The sequence below is a fragment of the Choristoneura fumiferana genome, chromosome 27 (genome assembly GCF_025370935.1).
Source record: "Choristoneura fumiferana chromosome 27, NRCan_CFum_1, whole genome shotgun sequence".
NCBI lineage: Eukaryota > Metazoa > Arthropoda > Insecta > Lepidoptera > Tortricidae > Choristoneura > Choristoneura fumiferana.
In genome coordinates this window covers 1621428-1637865 of record NC_133498.1, presented here as the reverse complement: position 1 = coordinate 1637865, position 16438 = coordinate 1621428, and the positions used below count along the sequence as shown (strand labels likewise).

The 16438-nt window shown below is 40.1% G+C and overlaps 1 protein-coding gene across 1 annotated transcript in view; it reads right to left on the bottom strand.

Annotated features, from left to right (window-relative positions):
• LOC141443219 (uncharacterized) overlaps positions 1-16438 on the bottom strand; it is a 47930-nt gene that overhangs the window by 4762 nt on the left and 26730 nt on the right. The window contains exons 16-28 of the mRNA XM_074108429.1: positions 16086-16287; positions 14785-14881; positions 13423-13499; positions 12142-12193; positions 10646-10701; positions 10030-10551; positions 8497-8682; positions 7275-7379; positions 5671-5775; positions 4778-4925; positions 3650-3739; positions 2363-2470; positions 1090-1154 (exon numbers count right to left, since the gene is read on the bottom strand). Coding sequence (XP_073964530.1) covers positions 1090-1154; positions 2363-2470; positions 3650-3739; positions 4778-4925; positions 5671-5775; positions 7275-7379; positions 8497-8682; positions 10030-10551; positions 10646-10701; positions 12142-12193; positions 13423-13499; positions 14785-14881; positions 16086-16287 — 1813 coding nt within the window. The remainder of the gene's footprint in view (positions 1-1089; positions 1155-2362; positions 2471-3649; positions 3740-4777; positions 4926-5670; positions 5776-7274; positions 7380-8496; positions 8683-10029; positions 10552-10645; positions 10702-12141; positions 12194-13422; positions 13500-14784; positions 14882-16085; positions 16288-16438) is intronic.

Here is a 16438-nt window from a genome sequence, read left to right as displayed (position 1 = left end):
GCGTTTGCCTAATGAGCATGCTAATATTGGTAGCGCTACGAGAGTTGCAAGCAAAAAAAAAGTTACTAAAAGTGAATTTGTTATAAATTAGTTTATTAATTACCGTTGAATTTGTGAAAAGCCGTAACGGCCACAGAGTGTAGCCGTAGGCAAAGGATTTTGAGATTTTTTGGCCTGAAAGTCATCATCATCATCATCATCATCTCAGCCTATATACGTCCCACTGCTGGGCACAGGCCTCCTCTCAGAACAAGAGGGCTTGGGCCATAGTTCCCACGCGGGCCCAGTGCGGATTGGAAACTTCGCAGGCACCATTGAATCGCTTCGCAGGTTTGTGCAGGTTTCCTCACAATGTTTTCCTTCACCGCAAAGCTCGTGGTAAATTTCAAATGTAGTTCCGCACATGAATTTCGAAAAACTCAGAGGTGCGAGCCGGGGTTCGAACCCACGACCCTCTGCTTGAGAGGCGATAGGTCAAACCACTAGGCCACCACGGCTTCAAACCAACTCTTCTTCTTGCTTCTTTTTCTTGCTCGGCTTCTTGGCTGAAAGCCATAGATCACGGTAATTGCCGTGGCAACACTGACTTTAAACTGGCAGAGAGCATGCTATCAAAACGGCATGTGTATCGGAGTGTTTGTTTTCAGCATGCTTAAAACTAGCATGCTTATTGCTAGGAAATGCAACAGCTTTTCACAGATCGTCACTTGACCAGCAGGGCTACTACGAAACTCGAAGTCTGTATCGTACCGTCCCTCTTGCTCTCGTATTAAATCGTATAAGTGTTAGAGGGACCGCACGACACGAACTTCGAGTTTCGAGTTTCGTAGTAGCCCTGCTGGCCGGGGGGCGTCCTACACTACAAATGTAGCACATGGTATACCATCGTATTTGTCGAGAAAGTTCGTATTTACCGTGCTTTCTTAATTACCTTCTGTAACCATCGTACAAATGGATATGAAAATGGCACTCATTTCATACAATAAAGCATACAATAATTGATTGACACCTCGGGTCGGGACTGAGATCCGACGTTTCCCGATGTAAATTATTCACCATGTTGATAATGGACGTAAATAAGTTACGTACATCGTACCTGTGTAGTCTCCTGCTCCGGCCGGTATAAGACCGGTCTATCGCTGGCGGCGTCGCCACTGTGGACAATCCAATGCTCATTAACTTAGCCGTAGAGTCACCTGCATTAATAATTAATATCTACCACACCGGACCGTGCAAAAATATCTGACACGTCCAACCAGCCCTAGAATGAAGTCGGTTAAAAAGAGTCGTATTAGCAGGGCCAGATTTAGTAGAGGGCAACCGGGGCTGGGCATCCCCAAAAGAGGGGCCGCCACAATGAGGGCTATCGCGAATGAATTCGCCGCTAGAGGCGCTAGTGTAGGGTGAGGTCTCCGAAATGTCAAATCTCATAGTTTTTGGGTGAGCTACGCGGGTTTATTTATAATAAGACTTTTTTTGTGAATATTTTGCATAACCTGAAATTAATTATGGCAATTATGCGTTACGGGGCAATGAATGTCTGTGTTTTGAGACAGTTTTGTCTTTCGGAAACTTTTGCCCTCCCTTTTTTCCGAACAAAACGGGACTTAGCAACACTGTGGTTGCTGGATATTTTTATGGTACGGTTTTAAGGTGTTTTAAATATGATTTTAATCTAATCTTTGTTTTAAAGCCCGTAGTAACAGAATCTGAAAGCCACACTTAAAAACCTCACGCAACAGTGCGCCATCTAGTAAGACAAAAAACGATAGCCCTCATTGAGACATCGGTTTTTTTTTAAATTCCGACGAGTGAACACTAGTAAACAACCACTCATCTATATTTGTTAACTTCAATCGGGCAATTAGTAAAATATCAAAATCTTAAATGGTACTCATATTATTTGGGGGCCCACTCCTTTGATTCCCTAAGGCCTTCAGATCTCTAAATCCGGCATCCATATCAGCTATTTGCAAATATTATAGTGAAGAATGTTTTGTCATCGTATGCCCAGTCACTAGCACCAATATCTGACACAACAAGCGTGCATAAATATTTGATACGACTGTGTGTGTGTGTGCGTGCGTGCGTGCGTGCGTGCGTGCGTGCGTGCGTGTGTGTGTGTGTGTGTGTGTGTGTGTGTATGTGTGTGTGTGTGTGTGTGTGTATTTGGTATGCAGATAGCTGGGCGTGCGGAATAACAAATAAGTAATCCCATTGAAATCTTGGAATTCTCAAACAATATAATGAATTGATTTGCTCGGTGTACCTAATGTTTATATGTTCTTTAGAGCATAAATATTTTTTAACTCTAGACCGTGCAAGTGGCCGCGCAGTCTTTATTGAACAAGCAAGCACTCACTGCAAATCCTCAATTTGGCGACGAGGACGTAGCCGTGTGGACAGGACACGACCACCTCGATGTCGCCCGGCACCACCGCGAACGGCGCCTGGTTGATGATGTTCGGGTCTGAGGGCCAACAGTTTAATCATCAGTGCTGTATAAAAATTCATTATGCCGAATGGGGCTCAATTTACCTGTCATTTATATCCACCTATTTTCACCTATGTTTGACAAATAAACGTATTTCAATTTGAATTTATACTAGGTACTTATCGTCACTGCCATGTGAAAACCACGTAAGTAAAAAAAAATGCAAAAAACATTTACAATACCTACCTCCTGAAGCCCACCATATAAATATTTTGAAAAAAATTGACAAAGCAATTAGAATCTAATTGTTTCGAGAATAAAGTCAAACTGTCGTCAAACTGCCATGGTGTACAATAGAAAAACAAAAGAAATATACTTTTTTACATTGTCATAGATTCCTAACTATACCTTACACTTATTGTGTACATTCTATTGCACATTGGGCCGCACGAGGTTATTCAAATTCAAATCATTTATCAATACATAGGCTGCAATGGGCACTTTTACACGTATTTTTTTTAACCCATAATAAACTGTACCTTATTAATTTCAAAATATTTCACAATTTCCATCTTAATTATAGAAAATACTTGTCAGATATGTATTCGATAGCTGCTTTTGATTCTATGGTAGTATGCTCCAATAAATGGGGCCTTATTAAGAGTGGCAGAAACTAATTTTTACAAAATAAATTAATTACAAATGAAATATTTTTAAAACGTGCAGTATAAAAATAAAGAAAAAAAATACGTGAAAAGATCAATAATATTACAGGGATATATGGGGTCCCTTACATAGTTACAAAACTAAAACTAAACATGTAACTATAATATATCTACATCTGCAATGTAAATTTATGAGAAAATCTAATGCACGCTCGCGTTTAACAAAATTCACTATGAAAACTACTTTGTTTTTTATTTCAAATGTACCTACCTATTTTTTTCGTGTATCTAATACTCACAAAATATCAGAAAAACAACTCACAAAGCCGTTGACAGATTAATTGAGACATAGAAGCAAAGTCAATAATATATTCACTTTAACTAATTAATTTAATCTTCATGCAGCACCTCCGAAACTTGCTGACTTTGCTTGTATATGACTCAATTACTGTAACTGTTCTTAAGATAAGATGGACAGACGGACACACAGATAGATAGAAGACAGTAAAAAAAGCTAAAAAGAATGAAGACAAGATGAAAGAGAAACAACCATCAGTCAATGTCATGGAGAGGACCAGGCGGCGGTGGCTGTCGGTCGTCGGAGTCAGGGTCACGTTGGAGTTGTCCCGCTCCACCACAACTGCAACGAAACATGTTGTTATGGCCACGTAATGCAACAAAACTGATTAAGGCAAAGGTGAGATACCGCTCAATAGTTATTTGTGCCACAAGGGAGCAAAATGGTGTATTTACGGCGAGGGCGTAAATTGAATCCAGAATGTAGCGAAGGATTCTACAATAGAATCCTGAGCGTAGCGAGGGATTCTAAAGTAGGATCCTGAGCGTAATGCGAGGGATTCAAGTGTTAACGCCCAAGATGAAAATAATTTTGCTCTCGAGTGGCTCATACAACTTTTCACACCGAGCATTAAGAAACTTGAAAAAAATATATCTAAATATTATTAAAAAACAACCAGCATAGAAAATAGCGTGGCTTTACAATTATCAACTTCAAAAAATGGTATTTGCAATAAAACACTTAGAAAAGCCTTGAACAGAAAAGTTGCACTTTGCTCCATCTCGTCAGGGAGGAAAAGTTACTTTTCTGAAGGAGAGGTGTGAAAAATTAATTACTTTACAGTTATGTATACCATTGTGTAGCTTGTGTAGCTTAGGACATTCTGCATCAGATAGTATCAATAACTGAAAAAAGTTTTTTTTTAGATTACAGCCTTCTGTCTTCAGTAGTAATGGCGCATAATGATGGCAAGTGGCGCACTGGCGAATGATTGACCATCTCAGACCGTAGGCCCAGTATCCAAACAACGCACGTAAAAAGAGCTCCTGGCGATATACCTGCGCAGTGAGCGAAATACGGACGGGCACGCGGGAGGGGGCGTAGGAGCGCGCGCGGCCGTCACGCCATTGGCTTGTTAGTTGACAGATGTGCAAACGTATCCCCTCCACTAGCCACCCAGAGCTCTTTTTACGTGCGTTGATTTGTACCGTAAGCTGATCCCTAGCAGACTAGTGTAGCGTACCCTTGACGGTAGCGGCTCACTGGTGACTGCAACAACGATCTACGAGCGAATGAACACCTCAGCCTAAGCCCGGTGGGATCGCTACGGCCCAGCCTGTGGCATACCTACTATGAATTTATGTGTAGGTGTAGGTGTACCCTTGATCTTAGCCAGCAGCGGCGCGCTGGTGGCAGCGACGACGGCCCACGAGCCGTGCGCGTCGCGCGCGCACTCGATGCCGCACGGCGGCGCGCGCCGCGGCAGCCGCATGATGGACCGCACCGACAGCAGCGACGCGTTGCTCGCCTGGAATATGCTACGGGTTAAGTTTAAAAAGTCCGTGCCGTGCCCGGTTTTATAGAATATTCTATTCTATTCCGTTCTATTTTATTCCATTCTATTCTATTCTATCCTATTCTGATCTGTTCTGAACTTCTGACCTATTCTATCTCATTCTCTCCTATCCCGTTCTATTCGGTTCTATTCTGTTATATTATGTTCTATTCTATTGTATTCTATTCTATAAGTTTAAAAATCTCGTGCCGTGCCTGGTTTTAGACTATGACGGAACCATCTCTTCTAAAGGCGTCAGCGTCGTAAAAGGAAACTAAGGGACCTTATGTCAGAGCGAGTTGCAGGCAGAGCTCTCTAATGCCAACTATTATTGATCATTATATTATATGTAATAATTGACGAAAAAGAGTCTTACAACAAGCCTTACAGAAACCGCATCTCGTAAACAGAGGATCTGACAATTAGCTAAACTGGTTAGTACAGAATCTGACGATAACTATTCGGACCCAAACCATATTTGACTTAAAGTATCAGGCGGATACCGTAATATCACCCTCCATTTTCATAGGGGTTACAGAAATATAAAGAAGTAACAATGAACTATAAGCAACTTTGCTCACCCATGACCTAATGGGCTAAAGGCAGAAGAGGCTAAAAATGGTCAAAATTGGTGTGACGTAGGTACTTATGTGAATGGCCCCAAGTTATTGGTATGGATCTCCGCAAGGTGAGGGCTGATTCAATAAATTAGAAGTACCAAGTCAGTGAGGCAGCGCGGCCGGTCGATCTTGATGACGCAGGATCCCGAGAGACACCCGACGTCTGTCATCTGCGGCCCCAGCTCATGCATCACCTTCAACTCCTGGAAACAACACATCTTTTAGTAGGATATATTTGTCCGCAGCGCACGCACATCTCAGAGCGGCGAGGGTTTACGCCAGGCGAAATGTTTATTTTCTCCCAGGTTTTTGACAAGTGATCAGGAATCTAGCAAGCAAGTTTGTAGCTAGCAGCTGCACATGTTGCCATAAAACGTAATTCCTAAACGCGATTCTTGTACTACTTTCAGATACTTTTTGTTTTTATTGACTTCTAATATAGTAACACGTTATCTGCCACAGTCGAGCGTGCAAAAATATCTGACACGTCTTACCGGCCCTAGAAATAGAGTCGTGTCAGATATTTATGCACGCTTTGTTGTGTCAGATATTGGTACTGTACTAGTTGTACTTAAGGGGATCCCATACCCCAATGACCTTCGATCTGAATTCCTTAGTTTTCTAATGTTTTTTGTAGCTTATTATATTAACAACAACGGCTTTAAGCAATATAGTATCCCATATTTACTTCAAAGTTCATTGTTTTCGAGATATTTGGCATCAAAATTTGAACAATTTTAAGCCAAACAACTGGTTTTCTGGCCATAACTTTTGTGTTTAATTAGTTTCAAATGAAAACCCTCGACCAGTTTTTAGAGACGTCAAAGACGAACCCAAATAAGTATGTAGATTTCGTTTCGTCACTTTCACGTCAATAGAAATACGAAATAAGTGTTTTTACAGTCAATGATTAAAAAAATCATACAAATTAAATATTTTTTTTTTTTTTCAAAATTCGGTAGACAAAAATGGAGATAAAAGATTGGAGAACCGATAGCCGTTTGACTTATAATTCTATCTGTAGTGCAAAAGTAGGAGATACGATTCAAAACTTGTCAAAAATCGATGAAAACCTCGGGTAGCCCCTTGATATAAAATTTTTGTACATTCATTAATTATCATGTCTAATGCGAATTTATTAAAATTAAATTATGTATAACGTGCATTAGATAACATTCATATCGTGACGTCCATTTGAAGTTACAGTCTTGCTTGTGATTGGTTCATTTAGTTGTTCCAATCGCAAACGCGACACAAACGTCAAAGTTGTCATACCGACCTCATGACCATATACGTAATATGGATATGACTACGATTGGTTTCAAAAAAGAGAACATAATTGAAAAATAGTTAAATAATTTTATTGTCTTATTGTTGTAGTGAATAATCGTATTTTTTTCTATATTAAATATTTTCAGTGCATTCCTTTTATAGTTCGCTATCAACTTATGTAGGGAAAATGACCTCTTTACATCTACAGATATAAGAGGTGCGATTCTATATTTTTTATACAAAAATATTAATCGAAGTTTAATAAAAGTCTTATCCGCCCTATGCTTTCGTCACCATATTGCATCCATCATCCGCCATTTACTAATGACAACTGTAAAAGGCGAACTTATACCTTTAAGGGATCTGTACCCGCCAACCTTTGAGCGGCTGAGGGATTCATTTAGTGTTTCAAAAACGCTAACACACTTACATGGTCACTGCAATGCTTGTTGCAAATGTAGAGCGGCGTGGTGACGACATCGTAAATAGGCAGGGAAACCACCCTTATTCCTGTGGTATTTAGCACCATATTACCCTGCAACGAAACAGCCAGAATTTAATACGAATTGCTAAATGACAGTTTGTAGCAACTTGTAGCAAACATACCGTCCTGCTAGTTTTGTAAATATGCGAAAGTTGATGATTTTTCTCCAAGTTACATTGACTTGGGATCACAAAATACACTCTTTCTCCAAGTTACATTACTGGTAACTTGGGAATGGGATAGTAAACCACTCTCCCGAGATGTAATTTTTCAAAATATGCACGTGAAAGTTCAGGACCAATATCTCAAAACGTACGCATCCCAATAGCAGTGGGCCTTACGAGGATAAGTTTTGGTTTCTATTTTTGACCCCCGCCCGACGCAAAAGAGCGGTGTTATAAGTTTGACCGCTATGTCTGTCTGTGGCACCGTAGCTCTAAAACGGGTGGACCGATTTAAATGCGGTTTTTTTTATTTGAAAGCAGGTTTTCTAGCGATGATTCTTAGACATGTTTATCAAAATCGGTTTAGCCGTTTTTGAGATATTGAACTTTGAAGTGACAAAGTCGGGGGCTTTCCAACTTTTTGTTGGTTAGGTTAGTTTAGTTATATTATTTGCCGCCCCCATACTACGCACTTGGCGACGTGTTCCAGCTGATAACGATGAAATAACCCAAACCACCTTTCCACAGCTGCAGTTGGAGACGTCTTCCTGCTGAAGAGTATCCTGCCTTTTCACAGAATTATTTTTCTCCAATTTTTCATTTCCCAACACTCAATTTTCACCAAAACCAAAATTTTCCTCTGTGTATTTTCTTGTGGTGATAAGAATTCAATAGAGCATAGAGGATAGGTTTTATTACGAAACTTTCAAAAAATAAATGGTTTCAGAGGAAATAGTGAGTTGGGAAATTAAACAGTTTTGCAAACGAAATAATGTGAGAACCCAACCCAACTTTCTGCAACTGCATTTGGCAACGTCTCACCCGGTTCACAGCTGCAGTTGGCAACGTCTCACCCGGTTCACAGCTGCATTTGGCAACGTCTCACCCGGTTCACAGCTGCAGTTGGCAACGTCTACCGGTTGGTAATGATGAGGAACCCAACCTTACTCTCCGCAGCTGCAGTTGGCAACGTCTTCCAGATGATGATGGGTGAACGGTCTCACCTGTCCACAGCTGTAGTTGGCGACGTTCCCGGGCTTGACGGCGGTGATGACGAGCTGCTCCCCGTCCACCATAACATTGTCTTGCGCATGCGGCGTGTCCACCCACCAGGTGAGCCGCCCCGGACACTCCACCTTCGGGTAGCACGTCAGGGTCACTGTCTCGCCCTCGATGGCATAGATCATGTTCTGGAAACAAAAACAGCTAAAGATGATTTCCAGTTGTTAAGTGAGAATGCATCTAAATTAGGTTGTGTTTCTGCGTGACAAGAGGATGCGTTGCGAGCAATGTGTTTGACATGAAACATTATTGGTTACCAATTGGTGGCCAAATCTCAACTGCGAGCAGAGCGGAAGATTTCTTTCTTGATTCCTCTTCGTACGGACTCAGTTTCACGTACAACGATCTGCTGCGTGAAAGTACTCACAGCGAACCTTTATGAAATTGTTCGATGTAAGTTAAATGAGGGCTATCGCGTATGAATTCACCGCTAGAGGCGCTAGTGTAGCGAGAGGTCTCCGAAATGTCAAATCTCACTGTTTTTGGGAGAGATACGCGGGTTTGTTTTTAATTAGAATAATTTTGCGAATATTTTGCAATATATGAAATTAATTGTGGCAAACATGTGTACGGGGCAATCAATGTCTGTATTTTGAGACAGTTTTGTCTTTCGGAAACCTTTGTCCTTCCTTTTTTCGAACAAAACGGGACTACGCAACACTGTTGCATGCTCGATATTTTTATGGTGCGGTTTTAAGTTATTAAGTATGATTTATTTGTAAATTTTTTCCAGGCCCGTAATAACGAACTGACCAATACTTCAAACAGGACCTTTGTCTAGAGTGGCGCCAACTGGTGAGCGCGAAAACGGGTGCGCTCCGTTCGCGGTGGAAACCATGCTAACAGGCGTTTTCAACATGTTTAGTTTTAACAGCACACTTTTCGTTCATAAAAGTTTCGTGGCACACCAGTAAAAAAATGGCCAAGTGCGAGTCGGACTAGCGCGTAGACGGTTCCGTACAGTATATCCATAATATGCTTACGGACAGATGAGGCTTATTAAGGGTCTATAGAAACACTTCATTCACCTATCTCCGCTCCGCTGAACTGTTTCCGCTAGAGTTGCAACGTGCTAAACTGCTAACTGATTAGGTAAATGAAGCGTTTCTAAATTACTTAGTTCATGATAAGCACATTCTTTGCAACGCATCTTCGCATATCTTTGGTGGAAATGCAGCCTTAATCTCGGTGTTTTCCGACTCCCAATTCGCTACAATATTTTTGAAAAATAATTTACTACAATTCCTTTCACATTCTTTACCTACTTTGCTCATATAGTGAAAGAAAAATTGTCGAAAAAATCGAATACCTTGTATTAAAAGAATACTGTGTCATCTTATGATAGTGTTTGTTAACAAGCAAAAATTTCTGTCCGTTGGTTTCATGTTTATGTTTCAAGGAATTATTTACATTTGTGACTAACCAGTGTCTATTGAAAGTTAGTTATAATTATTAAAACAACTACATATCCTTACCTTTGGAATGTCAATGGGCGGTAGATTCCTCAACTCCTCACCAATTCTATCAGTACAAGTTGTACGTTTCAATCTCGCCCCTTCAACACTTCTATATATTCCATATTTATCCTTAACCATCACCTCAAATCCATCATTAGGAACCGAATCTGCGAGCAAACTGTACGCAGCATCACTCCCATCTTTTCCTTCATTCGCTTCCCCCAAATCATCACTAACTTCTTCATTATCATTGTTTCTATTCGTAGCATCATTATTAGAAACACTAACAGATCTTTTGCTGCGTATCCAATCAAATCTCCTTTTACCTTTAACCTTGTCTATAACCTCATCTTTAGAGAAGCAAAAGAACTTGTTGCTCTTAGATTTGATGATGAAGTAATCAGGCCCATCAATAAACTTATAACAGATCATGGATTTGAGGAATTTGGTGTAGTATTGGGTTTTCATCTGCTGCTGGCAGTATAAGAGGTGGGCGAAGGTGTCTTGGAGATCACAGATCTGGGTTGGTGTGTCACAAGTCTCTTGAAGCAAACGGAGAGTGTTAGAGATATTGCTAGAGTACTTTTGTTTGTAGATGTGAATGTTAGTCGACAAGGCACGATAGATCTTTTACCTTAAAATTTAGGCTGATGGCACTATTTGGTGGCTCTACTTGCATTGTCACCTCATCTGCATACACACATCAAATTTCAAGTCAGCCTGACTAATCAAGTGATTGGAATGTTATTTGTAAAAATTGGGCTGAAGCCACAACAAATGTGTTAGTTAAATAAAAAATTGCACATCCAATTCCTCAAAAAAACCATGTCTCATGACGAAAATACAAACTGAAATATAGATGCATAGAAAAACCAGAAAAATAAGACCAGCGCTGGGAATCGAACCCAGGTCCTTGGCATTCCGTGCCACGTGCTATACCACTACACCACCACTGGACAGTGATACAGACACGAATTTCTCCTATGCACCACTTAAGTTTGTAGTTCTGCAGTTAGTTTTGTTTGTATTTTCGATATGGGTTTTACAGGAGGACCGTAAAAGTAACAAAAAATTTGGAATTGAAATAAAAAATACAAAAGATCCCAAAAAACAATCTTCATGTCTCATGAGTCATGGCATTCTAAGTATAAAGTAGGTACTAATTTATACTCATTTACAAAATGGGTGTGCATAAATGTTTGAAATTTACTAATTAGATAAAAAATATCATGGTCATAATCATAACAATCCCTACTAATATTATAAATGCGAAAGTAACTGTCTGTCTGTCGGTCTGTTACGCTTTCACGTCGAAACCACTGAACCGATTTTGATGAAGTTTGGTAAGATAGTTGAAGCCCCATGGTTCAACATAGGATACTGTTTATTCCGGTAGAGGGCACCACCGCGCTATAATCTAGATCCGCACAGACGAAGTCACGGGCACAAGCTGATATGAGCTAATTCAAGGAAATGCAAAATGACAAAAATGGCGTAACATAAAAAAAAATACAAGATCATAAAAAGTCAAATATGCAAAATGTCAAAGCCGGCGTAACGTCATAAAAACAAAACATAAATTTGCCATTATGCTATGTAGGCAATCTGTAAGTTTGATATTCGCTATCTTGAGATTTTGCAATTTTGACAACATGCTCCGGAGGGGCGGCTCCGAAGTGGCTCTAAATATTCCAGATTAATTTTAGAACATCTACCTACCTAAGTAGACTTAATTCGAGCGTTTCAGCCACCACATTTTCGTGGTCACATTTTTTACGAATTGGCTGTAGATTTTGTTGTCGTTTTCGATTATTTGTTAGAACTCCTGCAGGGCTACTACGAAACTCGAAACTCGAAGTTCGTGTCGTGCGGTCCCTCTCGCTCTCGCATTAAATAGTATAAGTGTCAGAGGGACAGCACGACACGAACTTCGAGTTTCGTGTTTCGTAGTAGCCCTGCTGTACTTCTACTTCTACCATATAACCGACAAACTGTATCAGAATCTTCTGCCATTTTTACAGGAAACTGTCCACGAAAATGATAAGGAACAAATGCTTGAATCATTAATTGACTCCCCCTAGAATTCGGCGGCAATCTACGTCATCCTTTATAGCTAAAGAGGATATTTACCTTTGACAACGACATAACTTCGCGGCAGTTTGAAGGGCGTCGGGCTCTGAAACTAAACAAATTTGAAACTTTAACCACATAGAACTTTTAAATATCATCTTTAGCCCTTTAACAAGCACGCTATGCTCGCTTCTTGATAATATTTCATATACAATGTATAGAGGTGTTCGGAATGAGCGCTATCGCGTATGAATTCGCCACTAGAGGCGCTAGTGTAGCGTGAGGTCTCCGAAATGTCAAATCTCATAGTTTTTGGGTACGAGCTACGCGGGTTTATTTATAATTAGAATAATTTTGTGAATATTTTGCAATATCTGAAATTAATTATGGCAAATATGCGTTCCGGGGCAATGAATGTCTGTGTTTTGAGACAGTTTTGTCTTTCGTAAACCTTTGTCCTCCCTTTTTTCCGAACAAAACGGGGATTAAGCAACACTGTGGCATGCTCGTTATTTTTATGGTACGGTTTTAAGGTGTATTAAATATGATTTTAATCTAAACTTTGTTTTCACGCCCGTAATAACAGACTTTGAAAGCCATACTTAAAAACCTCACGCAACAGTGGCGCCATCTAGTGAGACAAAAAACGATAGCCCTCATTGCGAAAGGAGCTTCAGGAGGTGATTTTTTTCGTTCTTTTCGTCCTGTTCAACGCATATGCGAGTTCTGAATTTTAAAATTTCACCTTTGTCTCATGTTACTTCTTGGATCAGAAGACATCTAATGTCCCAAATGATACTTGATATAGGTACATCATTTTACTGATTATTTTCAGTAAAAACATTTGAATCAAATTACATCCACTAATAATTTATGGATTTTTTATTTTTTTTTATTAATTTTTATAAACATCATATTTTTATTACATTTCGGAAAGTGTAATATAATGTTTTTAATTTATTTTGGTGTATTTCAATTTCAACGGTGTTTTGATGGTCGCAATTTTGATTATCTGTAAAAAAAGCTTAACTAGAATGTTTAATTCAAAACAAGACGGACGTTTTTCTTCCAGTTCTAATGTGAAGAAACCAATGTTATACTAGTAAGTATGCACTCGTATCTCGTATGTGCGTTGGAGTAATAAGTTGGTTGAACTCACATGTGCGTTTGGAGCACACAGCAAAGTGCGACACCTGGCGAATGTCCAGGAAAAGGGATTGGCAGTGAATGTGTCTAAAAATTTGGTACCAAAGCAGGTCTTACTGCACACTAGGGAAATAATTCTGACAAGTACAAGTACTTTTATCCACTAAGATGATAAAGAAAAGATGTCAGACTTGCCTGTACATTCACGGTCGGTTTTATGCTAGTCACGCCTTCTTTTCTATCTCTCAAGATCAATGCTGCGCTGATTAAACCTGAAGCAATCGATATTACGATCAATCAAACATCCTCAACCTATATACGTCCCACTGCTGGGCACATGAGAGGAGGCCTGGAGGATTACACAAACAATTGCTGAATATTCTGGATTAATTTTAAAGCATCAATATTACTACATTTGCTCAGAATTCAGAATCATCATTATCTGTTTATATTTCAACCAGTTTTAAGTTTTTAATCAGTGCGTCAATACCCCTCATGACATACGGAGCTTAAACGTGGACACTCACAGTATGGCTAATCCACCAAATCAAGGTCGCTCAACGAGCTATGTTCGGAGTTTCTCTGAAAGATAGAATTTGCAACGAGGCTATCCGACACAGAACTAAGGTCATCGACATAGCTCAGAGAATTAGCAAGTTGAAGTGGCAGTGGGCTGGTCATATCTGTCGAAGAACCGACAACCGCTGGAGTAAACGAGTTCTTGAGTGGAGACCGCGTCTTGGCGAACGTAGTGTAGGACGCCCTCCGGCAGGTGGAGTGACGATCTGCGAAAGGCTGCTGGAAGAAGTTGGATGCGTCTAGCCGAGGACAGGGCGCAATGGCGCTCTTTGGGGTAGGCCTATGTCCAACAGTGGACTGCTGTGAGCTCATGATGATGATGATATGTGTTTATACATATACGTCCCTGGTTATAAGGTCTTCTCTCAAAATTAGACACTTCCCAGTTCCCACACACCATTGAATTATTTCCAAGTATGTGCGGGCTCGTGGTAATTTTCAATTGTATTCAGCCTGAAATTTGAACACATACTAACGATCAGAGGATCGGAGAGGGAGGGAGAAAGAGGAGAGGCTAAAGAGGCCATAGTTCAAGCCACTGAGATATCGAGATACGAAACGAAACAACTTTTTTGCCGTTGCCTCACCTGACAGGAAATTGATTGGTGATAGAAAATTAACGATTTCGTTGCTATGCTAAACAGCGTTATACTTAATACTGTCGATTTTGATAAATTAAAGTATCTGGATTCGTCTTTGGGGGTCATCCATAAACTACGTCACAGATTTATGGGGGTGAGCGGTCAAGCGGTTTGTGACACGAACAAAATAATTGCAATTTTCATAGCAGTACGTTTGACAAAAGGGAGGGGGAGGGGACAATGGTCATAATTGGTGTGACGTACTTGATAACTTGATATGCGCTGTTATGTCCGTAGACATGTTTCAGTATTCGAATCTGTCGACTGGTCTAAAAATAATAAGCAGTTTTACACACAATAGCAGTTCAGTCTGAATCCTTACCTTAACATTTCTTACCTTCTGAATCACTATCGTCTCCAATTCTTTCTTTGATGACCGATGACTGCATCGTAGAGTGCAACATCTGGCCTCTCGCTGAGTGGAGATGCACCTCCTTTGAGAAATTTCACGCTATTAAAAAATATAATAATGATGATAGTTTATAAAATAACAAAATTAAATAGCTTCAACTCACGATTATAAGTCATTAGCGGCCCAACAAGTATTGTACCTATAAATAATTTGCACATCTGCATGCAGGCTGAACACGAGTACATTGGATAAGACAAGTATAATATCTTTGAAACTGTGTTATTTATTTATTTTCTGAGAACCAACAGCTACAGATTACAGAGTAGGTTAAACAAGTCTTTACATAGAAGCCAATTACAAGATCTTACTCACTACTTAAAAAAAAAAATTTGTTCAACAAGGTTCAATTTTGTTGACATTGATTTTAGGTACGAGATTTTTCAAATTATTGATTTCTCGCCCTTAAAAAAGATCGAAACTAGTCGGACCATTCCAGACTTATAATACCGTAAACTGCTTCAATTTTGCCCTCTGGCCCCAACATTGCCCGATTCAATTTAGTCGATAACTTAGCACCCTTTAGGTTTTAAAACTTTTATCCCCCCGTAATAATAATTACCGTGTAGATAAAAGTTTAAAACCTATAAGAGTGCTAAGTTATCAACTCTAAATCAACTCAGGCAATGTTGGGGCCAGAGGGCAAAGTTGAAGCAGTTTACGGTACAATGAGTTGAATCGTTCAATTCTGCAATTTTATAAATCATGTCCACGCAAGCTTCAGTAATATTATCATAGTTTATTAGACAAAAACACGGAGCGATCCGTCATCTCAAAGCTGAAGAACATCTTCAAAGAATGATCTCTGTTTCTTTGTTTGTTTAGTTTGTCAAATCGACCATTATCATTCATCTGTACACCAGTTTCATTCATTACCGTGACGTTTTCCCCGCGATATAGCGACACGGTAATTTAGACTAGGTAGGGTGTTCACAATGCACTAACTATGCAGAAAGAAATAAAAATTACATTCCTAATTTATCTGCATAATTGCATGTGAAATTCACGGTGAAGGAAAACATCTTTAGGAAACCTGTACGCAACTGCAAAGAATTCAATAGTGGACGCTCCCAATCCCCACTGGGCTCGCTTTCAGAGAAAAGGCTTATGCCCCAGTAGAGGTGCCGATGATGATGTTCTGCTACAACTCCCCCTTAAAAAATAGAGCGTTACCGTACCGCCAACGCTGAGAATCAAAATCTAACGGCATGAAGAGACTAATTACTAACCACGCTCGGTTCTTCCTTTCTGGTCTTCACAACGAACTTGTGCAGGAACTTGTTGACAATGTTCTCCTGTCCCGCCTTGTGTGAGATAGGCAGGTCATGTGCGAGGTCGTAAATCGGGCTGGAGAGCTCATATTCAGTACGAATAGGAACCGTGGTTGTCGTTGTGGAAATCGGCCGTGTAGCCAGCCCCGTCGTGTTAAGGCTAGAGGAGGATTTACTGTCCTTCAGTCACAGTCTGCATAAATTTCTGCCACAGCGGAGCGTGTAAAAATATCTGACACGTCCTGTCGGCCCAAAAAATAGAGTCGTACGTATCAGATTTATGCATGCTTTGTTGTAGCAGATATTGGTGC